We start from the raw sequence: 24,610 nt of genomic DNA on the forward strand, positions 1-24,610 counted from the left end.
TTTACTTAGTTTTAAGCTCAGTTAACAAACAGTTACAGCAAAATGTTGGAGAAATTATATTATTTTTCTTTCATTTTTACTCTTATATCACTTGGTGTTAAAACAATATACTTTTACGATTGCATTTACTGTTTCATGTTTCTTTTAGTTTATTTCATTTAGTGCTAGTAGCTGAACTCTTATGCTATATTTACTTACCCCGTCCACAGCACAAATTCCACATTATCACCCTGCCGTGATTTCATTGCTTTGGCAGCCGACTCAATTAGACTCCAAGGACTATCACAGAGGTAATCACCATAACGACCTGGTGAATGTGTGGACGAACTGGGTGGTTGTCTTTCAATGTGCCAACAACCTAAAATGGTACGAAAAAAAATCATATAAATTCAAAGCTTTGTGTAATGTAAGATGGTGGGGAAAAAAATTCATGATAATGTTTATTTTTCTTGGCATCATGGAAATTACAAAATCAAATTAAGAAATTTTTTGTAATTTTGTACTGTCGTATATTTTTTTTGTATTTTGAAACCAAAATATTTCCAATGAAAATGTCTACGTATGTATATGTATAGAATTTTGGTAGTTCTTGGAAAAATGTTTTTTCGCTACTTAATATAATAAAATAATTTTTTTCTTAAATTATAAATTTTATATTCAAATTCTTGACAAATTTATGTTTTTACACATATGTATGCTATATTGTGTTGTTGCTTCCATTCCTTTACTTATTTTTTTTTTAATATGAAAACAATATGTTTATTTTAAAGAGAATACTTTTCGAAATTATGGCTAATGGAACTATTGAAGATTTGGTTCTTAAAATATCTGAAGTCTTTTGAAAATGGATTTAAATAGGCGGACAAATAGACGGAAATAAAATGAGCCTATAGATTTTTTTTTAAATTTTCCTGTATGTTCGGAAGTTTGAAGTTTCAAGTAGTCGAGATGTCACACCTAATATGCACAACTTGCATATTTTTTAAACTAAAAAAGCTAAAGCCTCTATTTTATATGGACAAATTTGACATCCATGTAAACATTTTGGGTCAAGACGGAATAAGGAAAATATTAAAGCAAAATATCTGAGAAAAAAAACAAATAAAATCCTAACGGAATTAGTAAATAAAAATAGGTGGTGGTATGCCTCATTAACTAAATACAAAAAAATCGTATATCTAGAAATCCATCTGAGATAGAATTCTAAAATTTTGCACGGGAAACATTCTAATTAAACAATTTAGGAAATAATGACCGGACTAGCAATAGGACGTGTGGCACCTCTCACATGGATGAAATACCAAAATTGTTATATCTGAAATCTCATTGCATTGTTATGTTTTCTGATGGGGCACTTGTATGGGAGCTATGAGAAAATGTGGACCGAGTTTGCCTATTTTTAATACGGACCAAACTTTATCAATAAAGAATATTATGCAAAATTTGAAATGTTTAGCAACTCCTGTGTGGTCCCTATCGTGATTTCAACAGATAGTCGGACGCACACTGCGTTTGTGCTGATGATTGTAGCACCCAAAAATATTGGTTCTAGACCCACCTTAAAGTATTCCAATTGGCTCAGAATCACTTTCTGAGTCGATTAAGCTATGTCCGTCTGTCTGTCTGTCTATCTGCGTGTTCATGTTAACCTTGTGCGCAAGCTACAGGTCGCAATTTTCATGATAATTTGATGAATTTTGGCACATACTCTTTTCTTGGTTCAAGGACGAACGCTATTGCAAATAAGCCTTTAGGCTCATAATTACGTTAAATATTCTATTATATCAACAAAAATCTGCAAAACTTAGTTTTATAGAACGATAAATGACACTACTAATTTTTATAGTGTTTGGGCCTGATTCTACTCCAGTCCCCATGCAAACTCCCCTTAGAAAATGTCTTTTAGGTCAAAATTCACTTATAATTTCTAATAAATCAATTAAAATCTACATAAATAATTTTGAAGTAGAAGTAAATTCCTCTACCAAAATTTATAAGGATAGGCCCATATTTACCCTTACTATCCTATGAGCTCTCTTGTAGAAAATCTCTTGTTTGTCAATTATACGTAAAAATATTTCACAATACGGTTAAAGAACAAATTAAATGCTTTATTTTTTAAAATTATTCACTTTTTTAACATACTGACTGGTGTAGGGAGTTATAAAGTCGGCAATGTCCGACTATACATTCATACTTGTTATTATTTTGTTTTTGTTCAAAAAATGTTTATTTGAAAATTTATTATGACTTACAGCCCTACAACGATACGACATAGATTGTGAATTGAACAATTGATTTTAGGGCAAAAAAGCACACTGGGTATGCATAGATAAGTAAATGTACAAATTTGTATATCCAGGAAACCATCTGAGATAGAATTCTCAAAATTTGAACAACAATTTTGGGTAATATTAGAATCCATATGAACAATTTGTTAAAATATGGCCGTACTTACAATGTGGGCATGGAGCCTCTATATGAATCAAATTAAAATAATCGAATATATATTAAACTATTAGAGCTAAAATTCTTAAATTTATCATAAAGAATTTTGGTACTAAGTTTGTAGATTCTAGTAGATCTGGAATTCTTAAATATTTGGGAAAAAGTAGATAAACTTATTACTTTTCAATGTTAATTTCTTCCGAATATTTTTTTAAATTCATAAGTAGTTTCAAATTTACTATAACATCATTGCCATTTACCACTGTAAACATTATTAAATTTATTCATAATTAATTACAAATTACTTACTGCGCATTACATCTCCCTGCGTTGAATATATTGTATCTAAGTGTAGATCTGTTATATGCCAAAAATATCCTGCAAAAAAAGAAGAAATAAAATAAAATGTAAATACATAGTTAGACTAATAAAGCTTTTACTATACAAACATTAATATAAAATAAATTAAACTTAAGGGAATACATGTTAATTAAATGTAAATGTTAATAACTATCAAAAGAAAATGGCACGAGTAATGATACATCATCAAATGTAACTTACTGCTCATTGCTAAAAATGTATGGATGTATATAGAAGTAAATATGGGAATAAATGTTGGTTATAATAATTAAATGATTAGTTAAATTTTTCTAATTAAATTTCTTTATAAATAAAATAAATTTTATAACTTTTTTTAATACATACTTTTCATTAAAATGTTGTTACTCTTTTCCAAATAACAAATCAACAACGTCCTAAATCCTCCTTTATATAGAAATTAAACTTCTTATAAAGTGCAATATAAATTGAAAATATAAAATCTTTACTTTTTATTTGCACATCCTATACAATATACAGCTAGAGCGGAACATTTTCTATAAATGTCTTTTGTAATTAACTTAAGTAGTTGTCAACTGTCATGTTATGTCAATTTACATGGGGTTTTGTCTACATATATATGTTGTTTTTTTTTTTATAAAACTAACAAGAAAATTAAGTATTTGACTTTTCATTATTATAATGGCTGCTCAATTTTCTAATTACTGCTGTGTTCGTTTGAAAATGTTGTATTTAACGCATACCATGTCATATGTAAAAGATACATATCTGTGTCAAATAACAAATTGTTAATTCGTGTCATTATGTATTGTTAAAACACAAATAAGGTAATATACACATTAGAGTTGTCTAAAAAAAATATCGATTTGCTTTGATATGACTTATTTTGTTTATTAGTATCTAAAACTCACTGTTTTTATATTTAAGTAGAATCCGATAACCTTAACCCATGTCGGAAATCAATTGATAAATGTTAAAGGATGTGAAAAATAGGACATTTTTTAAATTTTTTCGTAAATATTTACATTACATTACATACCTGGTGAAGGGTATCTATAAAGGAAATACGACATCTTAGTTAAATAGGCAACATTCTTATTGAGTATGAATTTATTACTCGGTAGGGATTTGTAATACAAAAATCTTTTTTGTAAAACGTATATGTAACGACTTTTTAAACAAAAATATTGATGCATGAAACTTATTAACATACATACAAACTCTGTCGACTGATTTTTGAAACACCCACATATAATGCTTCTATACTTTAAAATATACGAATCGTTTCAAAATTAATTCACATGTCGATTAAGCTATGACCTCAGCCTGTCTGTCCGTCTGCCTGTTATGTAAACCTTGTACACTCGCTACATGATAATTTGATGATATATAACAAATACTTTGCACTTGGGATTTAAGGTTTGTTTAAAATCCGTCTATTATTTTACTAATCCCCTTTAAAACCGTACCCTATGAATATATTTTGTTAAATATTCTACTATCTCTACAAAAATAATAAATTTACTGCCAATTTTTGAAATAATCGATCTTTCTCTTTTCGAAAACCCCTTTTATTCATTTCGTTTGTAATTTCTATAATATAATTTTCTCCATAAAGAATATATATTCGTTATCTTGAGGAATAGCAGAGTCGATTATGTTATGTCCGTCTGTCTGTCCATCTGTATGTTTGTTGAAATCAGATTTAAAATAAACACCCCTAAACATCTTTAAGATCAGAATCTTCTTGTATATTTAAACTTTATTGAAACTGTATGTCTGGAAGATGTTATAGGCTTTTATTTTATTATTATTATTATTTATTTTGAAATTTGGAAAGGTAATACTGTATGACAGTATTCTTTCTCTATAATACAGTTTACATTAAATAAAATTTATTGAAATTTTATAATGGAATAAAATTCTTAAAAACTAAAAATAATTAAAAATTTATTGTAATACATGTCTGCTTAGTGAAAAATATATATATATATAAGATTCGGTACATTTATATCGGTATAGGGTATCATATGGTCGGCCATACGATTTCGAAATTCATACGAAATTCTTTAAAGTGTTGGCATTTTATAATTAAATTATCTTTAGTGATTTCAGAATATATTCATAAATGTAAATATTCTTATTACTTTGCGCAAAGTACTTTCTATAAAAAAAATAATAAAAAAGAAACGAAAGTCTTTGGCTGTAAAAACATTTCCTGACAGCAAGAAAATATAAGAAATTACATTCCATATGATGTTGCATAGCAATCACCAAATGAAGCAACAATAGAAAAAAAAAAAACAAACAAAATATAGCAAATTGTAACAAAAGAATAATTTTGCACTAAAGGATCACAACGAAACGACAAGTACTGACGAGACAAAATGAAATGAAAAGACAAGACACTTACACACATACAAATAAAACATACTAACATACAAATTGTAGATAGTATGTAAAAAAAGTGTTCTAGAAACTAAAGTACATCTGTTGCACAGAATCTCTAAGACATTTAACCAAAAAAGCTGAGAAAAAAATAAAAGTTGTTGAAAGAAAAAAGACAACCTATATATAAAAGGTGACAGTGTTTTTGACATTGTTATAGTAGATGCTTGTAGGTACAATAGTAGTTAGTTATTTGTTTTTCTTTCTCTGCAACTATTTCAGTTTCATTTTCTTGTATTTCTTAAATTTACAGCTTTAGTTTAAAGAAAAAAACAAACTTTATATTTTTCTTTATGCAACATATTTTATAAATAGTGAATTTTTTGTCTCCGGTATTGTCTGTAAGTGTATACATAGAAATACCCACATACATACATAGATTCTTAGTAAAAGTCGTTGTCTTGAGTTAGGACCAACAGAGAGTATACTGACTGCATTTAATTTGAACAAATTTCAACAAATGACAACAGACAACGTAAAACTGATGTGACATTAATTGCAACACATTTTCACCCACTTCTCTTGCCATTACTTTTCTCTAGGTTTTTTTTTCGTTAAATTTTTTTTACTGCTTCCATTTTTCACTTTTCTAAAACTGTTGAAAGTTTTTACGGATATGGCAAATGAAATATATCCTGGTTTGTCTACGATATTTGTTGTCAGCTAGAGGTGAGAAATTTATATCATATAATAATAAATTGCAATGATAGTGTCGGTATGTCATAGTATGTCTGTTGCAAAAAAGCACAATGTACGCTTCATTGAATTAAAGTAAAATAATAATTATATTTTCCTGTTATAAAATACGTCATGTGTGGTTAAATGGTTGTCATTAAAAAAGTTATAATATATATATATTTTTTTAACATTTTTCACTTTAGTGTTGTTTTAGCAATGATTTGATAATAAAAACTTACAGAAAATGTAATTACTGTATTTGTAATTGAAACGCGTTAATTCGAATGTTGGATTTTATTTAACTTTTAAGCGAAAATTTGCTGAGTGCTTAGAAATAATTAAACTTAAATAATTTTTCTTACAAATATTTACTTTGCTAGAAAGTAAAGGGTAAGGACTACCATCTTGTACTGTTTTCTATATATGAGTATTCTTCAAATTTGATTTCTTTTCTGGTCTATGACAAAATTTATCTTGCTTCTAGTGCTTGTAAGGAAGGAAGGAATTACGAAAATTTTTTGTTTAGAATTTTTGATCTTAAAAGATTAAAATTTTTTATTCTAGTTTAATTACATACTTATACATACTTATACATAGACCGCTAAATCGATTCATTAGCCCATTAGGTGCTTTTAGTATAAAAAGTGATATTTTATAAAAAAGCTCAATTTTTGACAAAAAAAATATTTTTATTCAGAAGAAACAGGTTTTTGATAGAAAAAGTGATTTCGTTAGAAAAACTGGCGTCTAATTCATAAATTATTTTTTAATAAAAACTATTTTTACAGAAAAGCTGGTATTTTGTAAAAACTGTCTTTCGACAGATTTTTTTTATAGAATTTTTTGTTACATTTTTAGGAAAACACGAACCGGATTATATACGTTTGATACTATACATCTAATGGAGAAAACACTTTTAGTTCTTTATTTTGTTTTTCTGTGTCATTTAAGAGACTTAAAAGTTAATCATTTTCAAAAAAAAAAAAAAATAATAATAATAATAATAATAATACTTCAACTGATCAAGAAATGCTGAATTTGATTTTAAGAAAATAAAAAGAGTTGATATATATTTAGTAATATTTTTATTTTATAATGTCAGGATAAAAAAATGTCTTTTAAAATGTTTATCTTTTGATATTTAAAAAAATTTTCCAAAAAATTTTAAAAGACATTTTTAACATCTTTTGATACTGACAGATTAAAATAAAAATAATACAAAATATTTTTCAATTCTTCTTATTCTTTTGATATAACAATAAAATATTTTTGAAAATGTACTTTATAAAACTTTGAAGACATTTTGCAAGGAAAATGTATTACGAAATAAATAATTGTAAGTGCAAATCTAAAACTAGACACTAACTAGTCTAGTTTTAGATTTATATTTATATTATCAAAGATACTACTAAGGGGTGACCCTGATGAGAGCAAGATTAGAAATATCCTCACAATGAGGTTATTATGATAGTACATAGTCTAAGCGGATTTACAGGCACAGCTATACAAATTTTGACGGGCGGATTCTCTGTAGCGAAAACTCTAGAGCACTATCTTTGGCACTGTCAAAATTCGTCAAAATTGGATTCATGTTTCTTGGGAGTTATATTATTTCGGAAATAACATTCGTCAGCAACATTAAATGGAAAATTCTTATATCATCATGTATAGAAATTTCGTTTAAAAATCAGTCGTCGATATGAGAAATGTTTAATCGTAAAATTATCTTATAAAATGAGCCATCTTCCAGTTAAGCCCATTGGTTAATGAACAAAATTTTACTCAAACATCGAGAAAAGTTTATACGCTCGTATCGTTAACAAATCTTATTTCTTAAACAATTAAGCTTGATCTTCCAATTTAGCCAATGGAAATCAAGACTATTTCACGATCTATTATATGTGTATATATTCTTTAAAAAGATGGATTGATTCCATCGATATATAATTCGATTATTGTAGTCATTAGTCATTATTTCTAAAATTTTTTCAAATATTTGAATAATTGTAGTTTTCATTTTCTGCTGATTTTTACAATTTCTTAGCCCATCGGACATTCTCAATATTAAATTGTTGAAAATGATTCATATGATTTTAACAATCATAATTTAGAAAAAACGATCGCGTGTAAATTACTTATTCGTTAAGATTTTTTTCAAATAAATTGCATTAACTTTTAATTAAAAGTTTTTAAAAAATTCTCTACTTTATAAACATTAAGTAAATTTATACCTAATGTTTATAAAGAATAAAAATTGTGCAAAACTTTTTCCCATTACACAAAACTTGCCAAACAATTAATGTAGCACAACACTATATTACACTCACTTATTTTACCCTATTATACATTTACGCTTTATAATCTTTAAAATTAAAAAAAAAAAATAAACCTAAACTTATATAAAATATGTATTGTTAACTTACTATAATTTTCATAAATTTTTAACCCGTCTTAGAAGCAACAAAATACAACAACAGGTAAAATTTATAATTTTCTCTTGACAAATACTCTTAAAAGTTTAGAAAAATTTCCCCCCCTCTTTGAAGAAAAGAAGTAAGAAATATTAAATTACATTTAGTTGCCTTTTTTAAATAATCCCTTAGGAATCATAAAACCAACTATTATACACATAGATAATCATATTACTATCTACTTATTTATACACACGGGATTTTCTATTCAGATAGACATTTTTGTTACTTTCTCTGTCCAACAACGGTTAAATATTTATAGAACTTACTGTTTAACTTTTCTCGTTACGTATTCTATTTTAAATGTTGTTTTCTTGCTATTTTCGATTTATTTAAACAATATTTATTGTATTTATTTACGTATATTGTTAAACTTTTATCGATAATATTTAAGTAGAGAAAATTTGCCAAACAAAATATTTATTTTTACATTTAACGATAAAAAATAACGCACATTAAACAATTGTGCTATATAAATAAATTAGAGATGAAAATGAAGATTGTTATTGGTTATAATAACAATATTATATTTTTTCTGTAATTCTTTCTTAAGAACTTTTTCTGGAAGGTAGGATAAAGGCAAAGAAGACAAAACAATTTAATGTGTAGTTAAAAATGTCTATTGAGCCATGGTAAATATTTTGTTTTTTTTTTTTTGTCTGTATATATTTTTTTTATTTACACAGGTATTTATATATATTTTTGGGGGAAAAAATAGCAACTGATATTGACACTAATGAAATTAATTAAAAATAAGTCATGTATATGTTTATACCCTCCCTCAAAAAAATGGGAGGGATATTGTCATTTGAAATATTGAATATAAATTTATAAAAGAATATATATTCTGGGTCCTTATTAAATTCTAAGATGATCTAAACATTTTTAACATTTCTAAACTTTTAAAAAAGAAGCTACAGAACAAATGGGCAGCTTTGGTCAACGCGTTTGCATGGCCCCTATAAAATTGGTTCCAGGAATACAACTTAAAAAGTCATAAATCTTTTAACTAATTAGGAATTGCAATGAAATTTTATAGAAGTTAGTTTTATGTACTCAAAAACCATTTTCGAAAATATGGCGGATTTAGGTCCATAAATGATTCTACCTCCCATTGAAAGTTCGTTTTAGAAAAAAAGGAAAACATATCGAATTGTCACCATCTCCCATATAAAGCCCATTGAAACAATTATAGTAACATGTATTTCTAACTTAAAAATACAAATATTCATATAAACTGAAATCTCTCTACAAAATTTTATGATGATCGGTTCATAAATGACCCTTGCTCCCATATAAAGTTACGAAAATTACTAGTACTCATTACTAGCGTACTTTCTAGTACAGCGACGAAATCATAAACTGATCCTACCTGCTCTTTAACCAAATCACTCTACCAAATGATATTATCACACATTGTAGAAAATACGGATGGAAAATTTTTATTGTCGTATGACTTTTTTTAAAATGATAAAAAGAAAGTCGCATTAGATCAGCGACGTATTTATATGTAAACATGTACAATTAAACAGCTGTTTCCATCTTAGTTTGTTATTTGTTATTTGTAAATAAATCATAAGACTTTTATTCTCTTTGTGGTTATACAGATGTAATTTGATTTTATTCTTTCATAAGACGTAATGTATGATCTTGTAAAGTGTCTTTTAATACTTTAGGTGTAAATATGAAGTACTTAACAAAAATGCACTTCTTACTTTTAACACTAAATACTACGAAGCGTATGATTATTAAAAGTGTAAGCTATAAAATCATACGCCACAGGGGTTCAATTTAGGGTACATACTTTTATACTTATTTTCTGTAATTTTTAAGTTTTTCTAGAGGTCATATGGGCAATGCGATTTAATAGAAAAGCTGGGTTTTTGCTACAAATTTTTTCTAGTTTTTCGTTGGAAAAGCAGCTTTTCAATAGGAAAAACTGTTTTTGTTTGAAAGCAGTTTTTTTTAGAAAACTGTTTTTTTAGAAAATCAAGTTTTTGCTTATCTTATTTTTTGTTAGAAAATCAATTGCTTTTGTATGAAAAACAGTTTTTTGTTAATAAATCAAGTTTTTGCTAGAAAAACTTTTTTTTTTTTTTTGCCATAAAATTAAGTTTTTAATAAAAAGCTTTTTTGTAAAACTATTTTTATAAAAATGTTTCATAGTGAAACTGGTTGTTCATAGAAAACTTGTTCTCTGACAAAATTGTTTTTCATAGAATATTCTTTTGAAAAACTGATTAATTTATAGACATGCATTACATCGCCTGAGTTCTATAAAAACTGCTTATTAGCAAAGGTAAGGGATTCCCTTAAACTTAAAAATATTGAATCTAGAATTTACTAAGTATTAAACAAGTTCATTTTATAAAAAATATATTTACAATGAAATTTACGCAATTGCTTTCTATTTATAAACAAATTTTATAAAAACATTAAGTGGGCGACTGAGGTTTTAATTATTTATAGCTTTTATATATACTCAACACCTCCCTAAATGGGGAGGGATATTTGAGTTTTGTTTATATGTATGTATTTCTGTTTTTATTTTCATTTATATTTCTGTTTGTTTTTTTTTGTTTATTAACATTACTTTTTTGTAATTTTTCCGCTCTGTTTGCTATATAATGCTTACGCACAAGTATAAATGTAAATAGGGTGAAAAATATATAAGCTGATACACAAATATATATACGTATGAATGTGTTTGGCAAAAGTACTTTGAATATATATTAGACATGTGTAGGTGCATCATGTGGAATGATATTTAGACATGAGTATAAGAATTTGTTATTTTGCTTTATTTTAAATTAAAAATTTAATAGCATTGTCGTAATACACATTATAATTTGGAAATAATTTGAACATTTGATAGACTTACTAAGCGCATAAGCAGATTTATAATCCTCAAATACATGAACATGTATATAATAATCTAAATTTATGTATTTATTTATTTATATAAACACCATAAGTATAGCGTTTCTATTCGAAACATTTTGTTAGAAAAATTTAGTATATGTAAGTTGGATATGACTAACCTACCAAAGCAATCTTAGGTCTTTAATGGGATAATGTACACGATTTTGCAACATAATCCTTTCGAAATGGTAATTTAATCACTTAACAACTGAAAAGAGCAACCTCTAACAATTCTTTCCCCATTAATATTTATTATACTCTTCTATTCTATTTAGAAAAAGAAACATAATTCTTAACTTTTATTGCTTAAGACTTTTCGTGTTTTTTGAAGAAAATATGAAAAATAAACCGCTAAACAATCTATTTTTCTTTTTTGTTGTTAGTTGTTATAAATGTTTAGTTGTTGAGCGACAGAACTTAATTTAACTTTTTTAATTATAAACTTTTTCACCTCCTTCAGTATGAAGAACGAAGCATACATATATGTATATTTGTATTTCTATATGTATGGCTGAATGTTTTTATATGATACATGAAAGTTAGCACTTTCCAATCCATGTATCTAATAAGATATTTAATTATATTTATTTTTAAAATATAAAACAGTTTTAATGTGTAAAAGTCTGAGCATAAATAAAAATGTGCAAAAAACTACAATGTAGTTATTGATTTTATGTTGCAATTGCAATAAGTAAGTTTGACAGTGACATTGAATTGTAGATAGCACACACATTGGTATACATATTATAGATATAATAAATGAAAGTGATTTTTTTCACACAGGAAATAAAAAATACTTACACATAAACGTTTTTATATTCTACAAGTGTGTAATAACAAACATTATATACATACATATGTTTTAGTATGTCATAAACATCCGTTTAAAACTTATGCTGGATTTGCTTCCACTTTTGCAATAGATAATTTTAAAAATTACATAAGAGATATGGTCTCATTAATGAAAATTCTTAAGAATTTACGTCTACATTAAAGTTTTTATGCAGAATTTAATTTAATTTTGGTATTGGTGTTTATAAGTTAATTTTTACCGTCGTAACGAAAATCAGTAGAATCATTTATAATGAAATTAAGTCATGACGTCTGAAGTGTGCAAACAAAGTTTACAAGGACACACAGACACACGGGCAAATGGACGGATATAGCTAAATCCTATCAGAAAGTGACTGTTATACTCTAAGGGCTATACGGTTTAAGCCTTAAGGGAAGAAAAATTTACATATTTATTTCAAAAGTGTAATGCGTTGCTCTCTTTTCACAGCGAGTAAGTTGATCTAATAAAACTCACACATTACAAAATATTTGAAACCCCATTTTCTAACTGTTCAGTTGTATTTTATAGAAACGATAGATTAATAGTTATTATATAAAAATTATTTTGACTTGAATAATATCTAACGGTTAAAAGATAACCGAAAGTTAAGAAATATAATATTTCATAAATGATATTTTAATATAAATTTTAATCACTAAATCAATTGAAACATATTTTATACATTAAAATTCTATTTAAACTTAAAAACTTAATTATGTTAAGAGTTTTCACGAAACACTGCCCACAAAAACCATGTTCCGTGGAAAGCAGAAAAAAAAATAAAATAAAACAAAACTTTCCATAAATTTAATTTGTTGTTTTTAGCTCATGGCATGTTGTGAGAACTGTATGCTTTAAAATTATTTTCTGTTGCATTTATTATCGTTATTTTTTGTAGTTTTATTTAAACATAACCATTATTAAAATGAAAATGAGAAAAAATTGCTTTCATTTTAGTTTGCTTCCCATTTTTTTTTCTAACACCAACACTTTTTACCACAACCATTGTACTTATACAGACATTTTTATATATATGTATGAATATATTTTTTATGAACCCTATAGATTTTTTGTGTACTGTATTTTTTTAAAACATTATTGTATCTAACACATTTTCACTACTTCTAGCAGGAGTTTTTGTATACACAACCTCCAAACTGCAGTTAAAATGGAGCTGCTGTTTACTGATTATAGACATGGTGTTGCATTGTTTTTAATATTATTTATTTAATTTTTTCCCCCGTTCTGCTCTTAAATTAATAATTGCCGGAATTCGCTGTTTTACCGCCATGTTTGCCCGTAAGCCAAGAAATCATCTTAAGAATATGGGTTTAAAACACTTTTGCCATAAAATAAACAGCAACATTTATGAAAATTACATTGCAGAAATTGTTGCAATTTAAAAATGTTGTAGAAAATGGGGGAGAAGCAGTAATAATGGTTATAAATATATATAAAAAACTTTTCATTTTTTTTTTCTTAAATTTAAGTGGTTTTACTCGGACAAAGTCTTTAGTGGAAAGAAAAACCCAGCAAAGTTTAAATTAGATAAAAACTAAACATTTTCATAAATTGGACTCTATACAAATTATTATTTTTAATTGTTTAATATTGTATGAAAAATTTTTAATTTATTTTTTTTTTAAATAAATAAAAACTCCTTTTTGGTTTTTCCCAAAACCCTTTTTTTAAACAGTTTGCTGGTATATTTTGTTTGTTTACTATGTATTGTGTTAGCGCTTAACTATGTAGGATGTATGTATGTTTGCATGACGTTTTTATGTGTATTTTTTTTTTAATTTAACAACATTTTTGTTGGTCGGTCACTATTAACCAGCCAGAAAAGTGGTCTCTATATAATAAGTGAAATTTATTTATTTTGTTTTTCTACTTTAAGCTAAGAGATAGTTTGAAATGAAAATAAATGCATTATATAATGATAATGTGTTTTAAATGGGTTGCTTCAATTTTTTAAAAATCCATAAAAGTGTTAGAATATTCACTTATAAGGGTTGAAAAGATTTCAGTCGACTTTTTCCTTTAATTGAAAATTTCCGAATTACTTCCACAAAACGTCAAGTTTATTAATAAAAATAACTAAATTAAACTTTAGTTTTATAACAAAAGAAAGGGAAAAATATTGTATAAGGGCTAGGCGAAATTTAGGACCGATTTCAGAAATTTTCAATAAGCTTCGTACTCGGTAAGAATAGTATGTGGGAATTTTTATGAAATTCTCTAGAAAATTGCGACCTGCAGAGTACGCACCATGTTTTTATAGACATACAGACGGAAGGGCAGTCAGACTGAGGTGTATAGCTCAATCGACAGAGAAAGTGAGTCTAATGATTGGTATACTTTAATATGGGTATAACAAAGATAAAACTATATAAAGTGTAAACAATAATTAATCCACTATTCTACACGTCTATCATAATTTTTACTTTCATTTAATTAAATTCATTTTTTTTGGCTAAGAATATAAATAAAAAACAGTTTATGAATATATGTATGTGTTAAAAAAGTTTTTATTTAAAAACTCACAAAAATGTATGTATACAAAAGTTTGTCGAATATTTTCATTAGCTTGAATGCTATTTTAGAAACGTTTTAAAAATTTTCATTTTAAACGTGTTTTTAGTGTGCTCTTTTTTATTCAATATTCAAATTCTACCTCAACTTTGAAACCGCATACATTAATACTGTTTGTTGTACTTGTAGAAGTGAATATACATATTCCCACAGATATCTGCATACATATGTATGCAAAAAAAGTATGTCTATGTGGCAGCACTAGTTTACCACAGATGCTACATGGCCCCATATAAATTCTTATATAACCATCCATCTAACTAAATGCTTTTTACTGTTTTAAAATGTTTTTTTCTTCTGTTTGTTCTACACAGTGGGGCACTAGAAAAGAAGAATACCCTTGATTTTTACTTTATATGAAAGTCTACCTGATCTAGGAGCAAAACCACCGAACAATAATTAAGAACGGTTTTGGCTTTGTATATAACAAACAAACTAACTAACTAACTAACTAACTAACTAACTAACTAAGTAAATAACTAACTACCTAACTGACTAATTAACTTATAATTACTAATAAAACGATCAAAATCAACATAAATGACTTTGAAGTAGACCTAAATTCATCTACCAAAATTTATAAGGATAGGCCCATATTTACCCATTCTCCCCTATGAGCCCTCTTGTAGAAATCTCTTTTTTTGTCAACAATAAGTAAAAAATATCACAATAAAAAAATTTAATGCTTTATATAAGAAAATCCACAATTTTAAAATACTGACTGGTGTGGGGTCGGCAATGTTCGACTATAAATTCATACTTGTCCCAATATAAAAAAGAGTGAAAACGTATATTAGTTTTAGAACCAATATTATGTTCTATATTTATATTCTTATGTTGGTTAGCACTTTTCTAATAAGAAAACCCCCTTTTTGTGCAACAACCTGCCGCGGCAAATCGATTTTATAAATGTTAATGTTTTCTTGATTATTTTAAGTACTTTTTGATTGATTACATTAACATACCGCATACAAAAAAGTTAAAATTTAAATATGTAAAATGTTTCTATTATTTTTTCACATCTCATTTTGTTAACTGCCACACTGTGTATACACACGTGTATGTATTTGTGTGTGTACGTTTATTGCTTCTCATATGTAAAAATGCATATTCAATAGTTTAGGGAAAAATATATTAAAAAAAACTTCTGTTATTGTTTATAAAAAAATATGGTAATTCATATGTTGTAGTTAGTTTATATGTACATACATTTGTACTATTTATATATGAATATTTTTATACAAATACTCACAGTACGTAGAGAATGTCTCCCTAATTATTAAATGGAATAAGAAAATATAATCTTTACACTTCACTTCTATTCACTTCTATTGGTTTCTAACCCACAAATTAGTTAGGGACTTTATCAGGAAAATTGACTTCTTCATAATCTAGAAACACATAGTAATAGCTGAAATTTCCTGCATATTACAAAGACCAACCTTTGAAGAAAACAATTTACTTTGCAAAAGTAATACACTGACTCCTTTTAAAACTTCAGGGAAATCCTAGGATACCTTTATAAGGGCTTATACATAGGTGCATTTGTTTCTTATTTGCTTGGTTTTTAAATTGCATACATTTGTTGTTAACATGCATAAACATGTTTCACTCACTACTCACTCAAACGTAGACTGAAAAATGCTCACATACAATTGTATGTTATTTTTTTTGTGTTATTCCAATTCTATTTGCATTCTATTGTTCCATACACAAATGCAGATGACACTTCAAAGTTAAACCTTTTGATGGAAATAAGAATGTTGTTTTTCTTTTCTACCGAACAACAATACTTAAAATATAAATAAAAGGAATTTTATAGAACTTTGTTTTAAAGTGCTTATTTTAAAGAATAAGGAGTGGTTGCAAAGTAGCATTTATATTTTGGTTTCTTTTTTTAAACTGTTGTTTCTTTTTTTTTTTTTGTTTATCATACTTAATAGCAAAGAAGAAACAACATTTTAAAAGAATTTAAAATCATGTAATTTGTGTTGTAAAAAGTATGAATTGTAAAAGTTTTAAGAGCATATGTATAAAGAAATGGGCAATTAAGGTGCAATATTAGTTCAAAAAGGCCGAAAATATTGACATGTTTTGTGTGAGTATTGATGGGATTTTCCGAAAGGATCTTTCATTTTTTACGGCTTAATTAGGAACTGAATTCTATAGAATTTATAACAAGATTGGAAGAGACAGACTGTTGGATGAAGAGTTAGCATTTCCTAAAATCTTTCTAGAATCAACTTCTGTCGGCCTAATCCACCTGAAAATGACAAAATGACTTTGTGTGCATTTTGATAAAAGATAAAAAAAATATGTTTTTCTATTCGTGTCATTTAGTATTGTACTGCGTATAATATTCTACTTTTTCCCAGAAGTTTGTTTAAGCAACACTTTATCTATAAACTTCCGCTTTTATGCATTTCCGTTTAAAACCTGTATTATTTTAAATACAGAGACAAATAGACGGCGAGCTGATCATAGTTAAAATCTAATAATAAATAACTTATATATCCATCCTTCCGATCATGACAAATGCACAAGAGTTGCACAGCCTTTTACTGTATTATGTAAGTTTACACGGATGTTTGTAATACTCAAATTATAAAAATATCTGGTCCAATTTGCTTTCTATGCTGATTCAACAAAATGGATCAGTTTGACGGATCATGGAAAGATTATCATTTTAGGAAAGATTATCTTATACACTAACAAACTTTATAAAAAAAAACACTAAAAAATCATTATTTAACCAAGTGAACATTTCAATACATTTTAATCTGTCGTTTCAGTTTTAATGCCAACCAGTAAATTCTTTTCATTCTTATTTTGTTCGGCAAAACTGAATTCGATATAAATTATAAAAAAAAAATAAATTGACATTGTGAAATTTATTGTAAATTTGTTCAATATTTTCTGTATAATATTTTTCTCCATAAATATGCTGTGTTTTTTATGTTATTCCTTGCCAATAATTGCTTTCAGCATGTGTGTCTGTAACGTTGGCAACAGCAGCAAAAGGTAGCAGAGGTTAGAATTTTTTCTTCCTTAAAAAACGAAAAAATTTATAAATTTATTTTTATACTAAAAACACAGCCCACACTAACAGCGCCTATAATGTTTTATTTTGCGTCTTTCAAAAAAAATAAAAAAAAAAATAAAAAAAAACTTAGAAGAGTAAGGGATAACAAAAAAGCATAAAACTGGAAGGGATGTCATTTTATAACCTAATTTACTGCGACAACATTGTAGTAAATTAAATGTACATTTTTTATTTTTAATGGCTATTGACATTAAGTTGGGAAAAAATGGAAAAAAAGAGTGTGTATTTGTATTGGAAAATCAGTAAAGTTGATTGCCTTTACTTTTAAAGCTACATACGTATACAACTGACTACGCCATCTAAACTTTTACAACAAAAGCACAAACTTCTTTAGCTTATACGGTTGTCTTGTAAAGTGTAACAAATCTACTTTGTATAATACATTATTTTTCCTTCTTTTCTAACTACTACTGACACTGGCATTCAGCCAATATCATCTTATCAGAAATACATAGAAACAAACAAAAGAAAAACACCAATAAAAAAAGTTAAAAAAAAGGAGCAAAACAATGAAAATCCAAGTGGTCGGTTTGTTTGGGAGGGCAGAAAAAGGCTGCAAACACACAAACATTTGATAGCAATATTCCAATAAGACTAACCAAAACATATTGATGATTCGCTAAAAATATACCTTGCAGTTCGGAGATACTGTTCTGAAATAGTGAATTAGCTATAAACGTCGACTACTGTCATAATTCGCTTCGTTTACAAATAGCATTTGACTTTTTATATGGATGGTTAAAAACATCGACTAAATCATTGACTTGGAGATAATTTTGTTGACTTGCATTACATAGCGGCACTTTAGTCATCTATAAACAAAGGAAACAAGAAATTAAAAAGAGAAAAACAATTGTTAAACAAACCCTGTTTAAAATTGTATCAAAAGACTTCTTTTAAAACTACTGGTTATTAGTAGGCAATTCATATTCACTCAATCACTTACACACACATAAAACAAACAAAAATTATGGTTAAAAATCCCTTCGTTGAGTGCTTTTCAGCATTTACGCTTAAATGCGTTTTTTATTTACCCAGACCCTTTATTTTTTTACAGTTTTACTCGATTTTATATGCTTTGGCCAAAATGTGGAATTTTCAAGTAGTTATTCTTTTTTATTTATTTTCTCTTCTTTCTGATCAATGTTGTTTGTTTAGTCCATAAATATACATATTAAAAGAAATGGCTCGAAAGAAAATCTATATTTATGTGTTGCTGTATTGTACGTTTGTATTTATGGGTTAAAATTTTTATTGTTTTCGATTTTTTCTTAGAAAATTTAGAGCAAGTGGTACTATCTATTTTTTAATCATATTTTTATGATGTGTGTCATTTTTTGTTGTTTACTTAGCACTTGAAGACTTAAACCAATACTAATAGCATAAACATATATACATACATATGCAATTTTATAACTGCTTTAAATCGTCTCATAATTTTCTCGTATTGTAACAAAATCTCTGTTCGGAAGCGTGGAAATTGTTCGTTTATAAGGAATGCTTATTATTGAGCTACAACTGTAAATACACTATCAAATTTAGCAAATGTCTTAGAGAATATCATTGCTTTCTATTCGGCGGAAAAACCAAGTAAGAGTGTATTGTCGATCATAGTCGACTCAAAAATGAAAAACTATTTGAGCTGAAATCAAATTTTATACGAAGAACTTTGACATTTGGTGAAAAACGGACCGAATGTCAGAAGGATTTTTGGCACCTCACAAATACAAAATTTCGAATATGAAGTAAGTCCAACAAGTTGTAAATCTGGAAAACTAACTACTTTATTTTACACCACTTTAGTGGGGAGGGTAAATTGGGTTTGTGCTGATATTTATAACGCACAATAATACTGGTCCTATACCCACCTTAAAGTATACCAATCGGCTTAGAATCATTTTCTGAGTCGATTTAGCTATGGCCGTCCGTCTGTCCGTCCATGTAAACCTCGTAATCAAACTACATGCCGCAATTTTGAAGATAATTGAATGAAATTTGGTACATAATCTTCTATTGTCCCAGGGACAAACCCTATTGTAAATGGTTAAGATCGGTCCATTATTTCACCTTGCCCCCATACAACTGTACATTGTAAACATTGTAATCAAACTACAGGTCGCAATTTTCGAGATAATTCAATGAAATTTGGCACATGACCCTTTATGGTACTGTATACTAAACCTATTGAAAATAGTTAACATCGGTCCATTTTTTCACCTAGGCTCAATAGAACTGAACCCACCAAATAGGGCTTTTAAGTTCATAATTATGTTTAATATACCCGACAAAAAGCTGCAAAACCAAATTCTATACTAGACTTGATGACCCTGATGAACTTGATAATTATAGGGCCTCATTTGACGCTAGCCCCTCTAAAAAGCCCCATCAACATTTTTCTTAAATATCCACAGTTTTATTAAACAGAAAATGGCTTTAGTATATCTCAGTCAAGGTACAATTAATTCAATTAGAAACGTTTGTTTGCTGTAAAAACCAAATTATACTTACAATAAACTCATTAATGAAGGTAAATTTTGAGACTAGACAAATAAAAATCTCTCGTTTTTTGTCTTTTGCATAATTTTACATTTCTTTGAGAATTCAAGTATCATACTTATTCAGTGGTATAAATGTTGAAAAAAACAGCAATATTAAAAAGTTGTTAGTACAAAAACTACCTATAGAAATGCATGTTTTAAAAAAACCTTTCATTTTTGACCTAAAAAAAATAAAAACAAAGTGAGCTTTTTAATGGTCCCTACTTTTTTTTAAATATGTATTATATTATTTAAAATTTTTAAAATTCTTAAGGAAATATTTTAAATCCAGTTTTTCTACAAAAATGTTATTTTTAGCTAAAAGTTTTTTATTAATATTAATGCTATTTTGCTATGTCTCCTAAAGGAAACACCCTTTACAGTAATCTAGTTCTTCTTGTGTTCCACTTATTTTAATATTTTCTCTGCGTTTTTTATAAAGACATTCTCAAGAGAGAAAAACCATAATTTACTTAAAAAATATTAAACTTTTATGCACTTCGAAATGAAAACAATAAAACTATGTTGAATGCAAAAGGAATGTGGCAAATGTGGTGGCATTATGTTTGTTTGAAACAAGCTACATATAAACTTAAACATATATATAGCTTTAAGAATAATATCGCAAATGGTATTTAATACCAAAAACCAGTAAAGTAAAAATTGCTTTAGACGCATTTAAACTGACTCATTTTATTATTAAACACTGCAGAGAAAATTCAAAAAAGGAAACAATTTTAATTTAAGACAGACAGTGAAATAAGTCTTTAACAGCAGGGGATAATATATATTTTTTTCTTTTAATAAAGTTTCATATATCTTTTATATGTATATGTTTTTAACAAAAATATTATTTTAAAGGTGCTTTTAAAACAAGTGTCTTTATCAGGTTTTTATACCCACCATAAAAAGTTAGGGTGTATATTGTTTTTGTCCTTTCATTTGTAACTCTTCAGAATATTGGTTATAGATCCATTCTGGGTCCTTATTAAATTCTAAGACAATATAACCATGTCCGTATGTCTGCCTGTTGTAGACATGATTTTGAATGTATTATACACGATTTTGAATGTATTATATACATTATAGTGGGGAGGGTATTATACGTTTGTGCTAATGTTTGTAACACACAAAAATATTCATTCTATACCCACCTTAAAGTATTCCGATCGATTAAGAATCATTTTTTGGGTCGATTAAGACTTGTCAGTCCGTCTGTCCGGCTATTTAGCTGTCCAAGTAAACCTTCTGCACAAGATACAGTCTGCAATATTCAAGATAATTTGATGAAATTTGGACCCAGCACATGGACGAAGCCTATTGAAAATGGTTGAAATCGGTCCATTATTTCACCTAGCCCCCATATAATAACACCTCGCGATATTTTTAATGCCATAATTACGTCAAATATACTATTATCTCTCTAAAACTTGGCACAAATATGTTGCATATAAGTATAAAAGACACTGCAGTTTTTCGTAAAAATCGGCCATTATTTGACCCTAGCCCCCATATAATTCCCCCTTCAAAAAATTTCAACACAATCAATGTTTGCAAAAACTAATTTTATGAGGATGGGTCCCACATATAAAACCCCCTTTCAGAAAATCAGTTTATAAATAATAAATCATTTCAAAACTTAGCATTATGATAGAATTAAAAAAATTATAATTAAACCAATTCTTCTCATTGAAGGCCCCAATCCGAAATATCACCATGACGTTCACATCAATCTAATGAATAAATAGTCCATAACTATTGCAGTCTTCCGAAATTTAATTTATCTTGAAGTCATATGATATCATGGTGGGTATATAAGATTCGGCATAACCGAATATAACACTTTTACTTGTTTAAAGCTATTATTTTTCAAGTGTGTAAAATTCTGCGCAGAATGCAAAAACATATTTCATGTTGTTGGCCAACGAATTAAATCTGTGAGATAAAACGTTATACACATTCGTGGGTGAAGTATATTTATCTGTTATTTAAATGAAAATCGTTTAAATCAATTATTTAAACATTTTTCGTTTTGCATAGGAGTGGAAATTGGAAAAAATTATTAAATTTAATTTTTTTATTTATATGAAGCATGGAGCCGAATAAGGTCATATAAATCATTTGAGCATATATTCTTGGGGTACAGTTCTTCTGGGGCTAATCGAAATAATGCACCGATTTTAACCATTTTCAATAGGCTTCGTCCTTGAGCAAAAAAAAGCATGTGTGCCGAATTTATCCAAGGTTTATATGAACAGACAGCCAGACGGACTGACGGACATATCTTAATGGACTCACAAAAACGATTCTAAGACTTTAAGGTGGGTATAGGGCAAATATTTTTGTATGAAAAAATATCTTCCAAAATTTGTAATTAATTTAAAATATTTACTTTTATTTATTTAAAACTTTATACTTCAACCAATCAATTTTATATAAAAAAATGCTACACCCTTTAAACTACACACACTAATACAAATAAATAAATAAAAAATAGTACATTTAATTAAATTGCCCTAAAATTATATATTGGTGCAATTAAAACACCTAACGACTCATAATTATAAACTTCAACATTTATTCTCAAAACTCTTTTTTTTCTGAAAACTGATTGATACAAATAATTAAAACAAAAAAATGTCAATTGTATAAACATAATAATAATAAATTAGTTTTTAGCGGTTTACGGTTTATTGCTTTTGACAGTTTCACAATGTTACAGTTGAAAAAATATTTAAAAAATAAATACAAATTTAACTGTGGGATAGTTATTTTAATATGAAGGTTTTTTAATGGATAAAATAGGTCAACCAAATAAAAGCCATGTAATTAGGGAAAATTACATTTCGCTAATAATTTAATAATAACTGATTTAACTTCGAGGAAGGGAGAAAACTAATTTGTTTAATATTAGTATGTTGTTTTATTTATAGAAAAGGGGGAACAGGTAAATTTTGTTTTTCATACATTGAAATATTTTTTCTTTTACAGATTTTTATATAATATGTATTCCAGATCCTTCTTAAATTCTTCCGACGATAGATGCTAAATAAGAAAAAGTCTACTGCAAACAAATCTAGCATATTTTCTTTCAGTTAGCGACATCCATATAGGAAATAGGATCATAAGCACATTTGCATCTTTTCTACTATTTATCTTTTCACTTTGAAACATAATTTTTTACTTCTTTTCCATAATAAATCATACACATTTGATATTCCTATATAATTTGGACACAAACAACATACCCACTCTCTTATGTCTCTCTATGACACCATCTAGTAAATGATGCAAAACATTTAAGAATATTTAAATATTTATATTATTAATGAAGAGCTATAAAATGTTGTCATCTTTAATGATTCTTTATTATTTCCACATTAAATATTTATGTAATAAATGTAGATATAATTTAAACTAAGTACAGTAAATATATTTTCGTTTTATAAAGTGTTTGTATACAAATTTAACTAAAATTAACCCATTCATTTGAAATATGTTTGTATACTTAAGAACATATGTATGTATGTATTTCTCTACATATATTAAGTTCTTATACTACGTATGTTTTATGTATTTTAAGGTATACATTTTATTTACAAATGAACTCTTCTGGAACATTAGTGTCACTAAGTATATATAATAAATCAACACGTTAGAAAAATCCATAAAATATTTTTTTAATGCCACCTTTGTTTTTCCAGGACTTTTTCTTGTCACAGGAAGGAGGAGAAAACATTACCCTCATAAACAAATGAATGTGTATAGTATTCTTGACAAATATGAGCATCTTTTCGTTGTTCATACTATTTATAAGGACTAACATACGCACATGGCAAAAGTGTACCTTTAATAAGCAAATAATTTGTCTTTTTGTTGTTCGCAAACATAAAGACATTCATACATAGATTTGTATATTTTCTTAAATAGGTATAATATTAGTATTTAATATATGTAAGCATAAGCGAAATTACAATACCCTTCGATAGGCATGGTACATTTAAATTTGGAAAATTATTTATAATAAAACAAGTAAGAAATTATAGTAGGACCCTACAACTGTTATAAAAAAATGTGGAAATTAAGGTCAAATTTTGAGGGAGGCTTTTTATAGGGACTAGAGCCAAATGAGGCCCTATAATTATAAAGTTCATAAGGGTCAGGCTTTTTTTTCGAGATATTATGACATATGATTAGTACATAATTATGAACTTAAAAGCCCTACTCGTCGGGTTCA

At 27.2% G+C, this 24,610-nt stretch overlaps 1 protein-coding gene and 1 long non-coding RNA gene across 2 annotated transcripts in view; one reads left to right on the forward strand and one right to left on the reverse strand.

Moving 5' to 3' along the window:
• The window catches only part of LOC111675090 (acid sphingomyelinase-like phosphodiesterase 3b), a 184,095-nt gene that overhangs the window by 38,463 nt on the left and 121,022 nt on the right, over positions 1 to 24,610 (reverse strand). Inside the window, exons 3-4 of the mRNA XM_046953126.1 lie at positions 2,758 to 2,826; positions 199 to 358 (exon numbers count right to left, since the gene is read on the reverse strand). Of these exons, the coding sequence (XP_046809082.1) occupies positions 199 to 358; positions 2,758 to 2,826 (229 nt within the window). The remainder of the gene's footprint in view (positions 1 to 198; positions 359 to 2,757; positions 2,827 to 24,610) is intronic.
• LOC124420421 lies at positions 22,160 to 22,522 on the forward strand. Its single transcript, XR_006941193.1, has 3 exons — positions 22,160 to 22,179; positions 22,267 to 22,339; positions 22,465 to 22,522. It is a non-coding gene; the product is annotated as an uncharacterized LOC124420421 (long non-coding RNA).

The sequence above is a fragment of the Lucilia cuprina genome, chromosome 5 (genome assembly GCF_022045245.1).
Source record: "Lucilia cuprina isolate Lc7/37 chromosome 5, ASM2204524v1, whole genome shotgun sequence".
Lineage (NCBI taxonomy): Eukaryota > Metazoa > Arthropoda > Insecta > Diptera > Calliphoridae > Lucilia > Lucilia cuprina.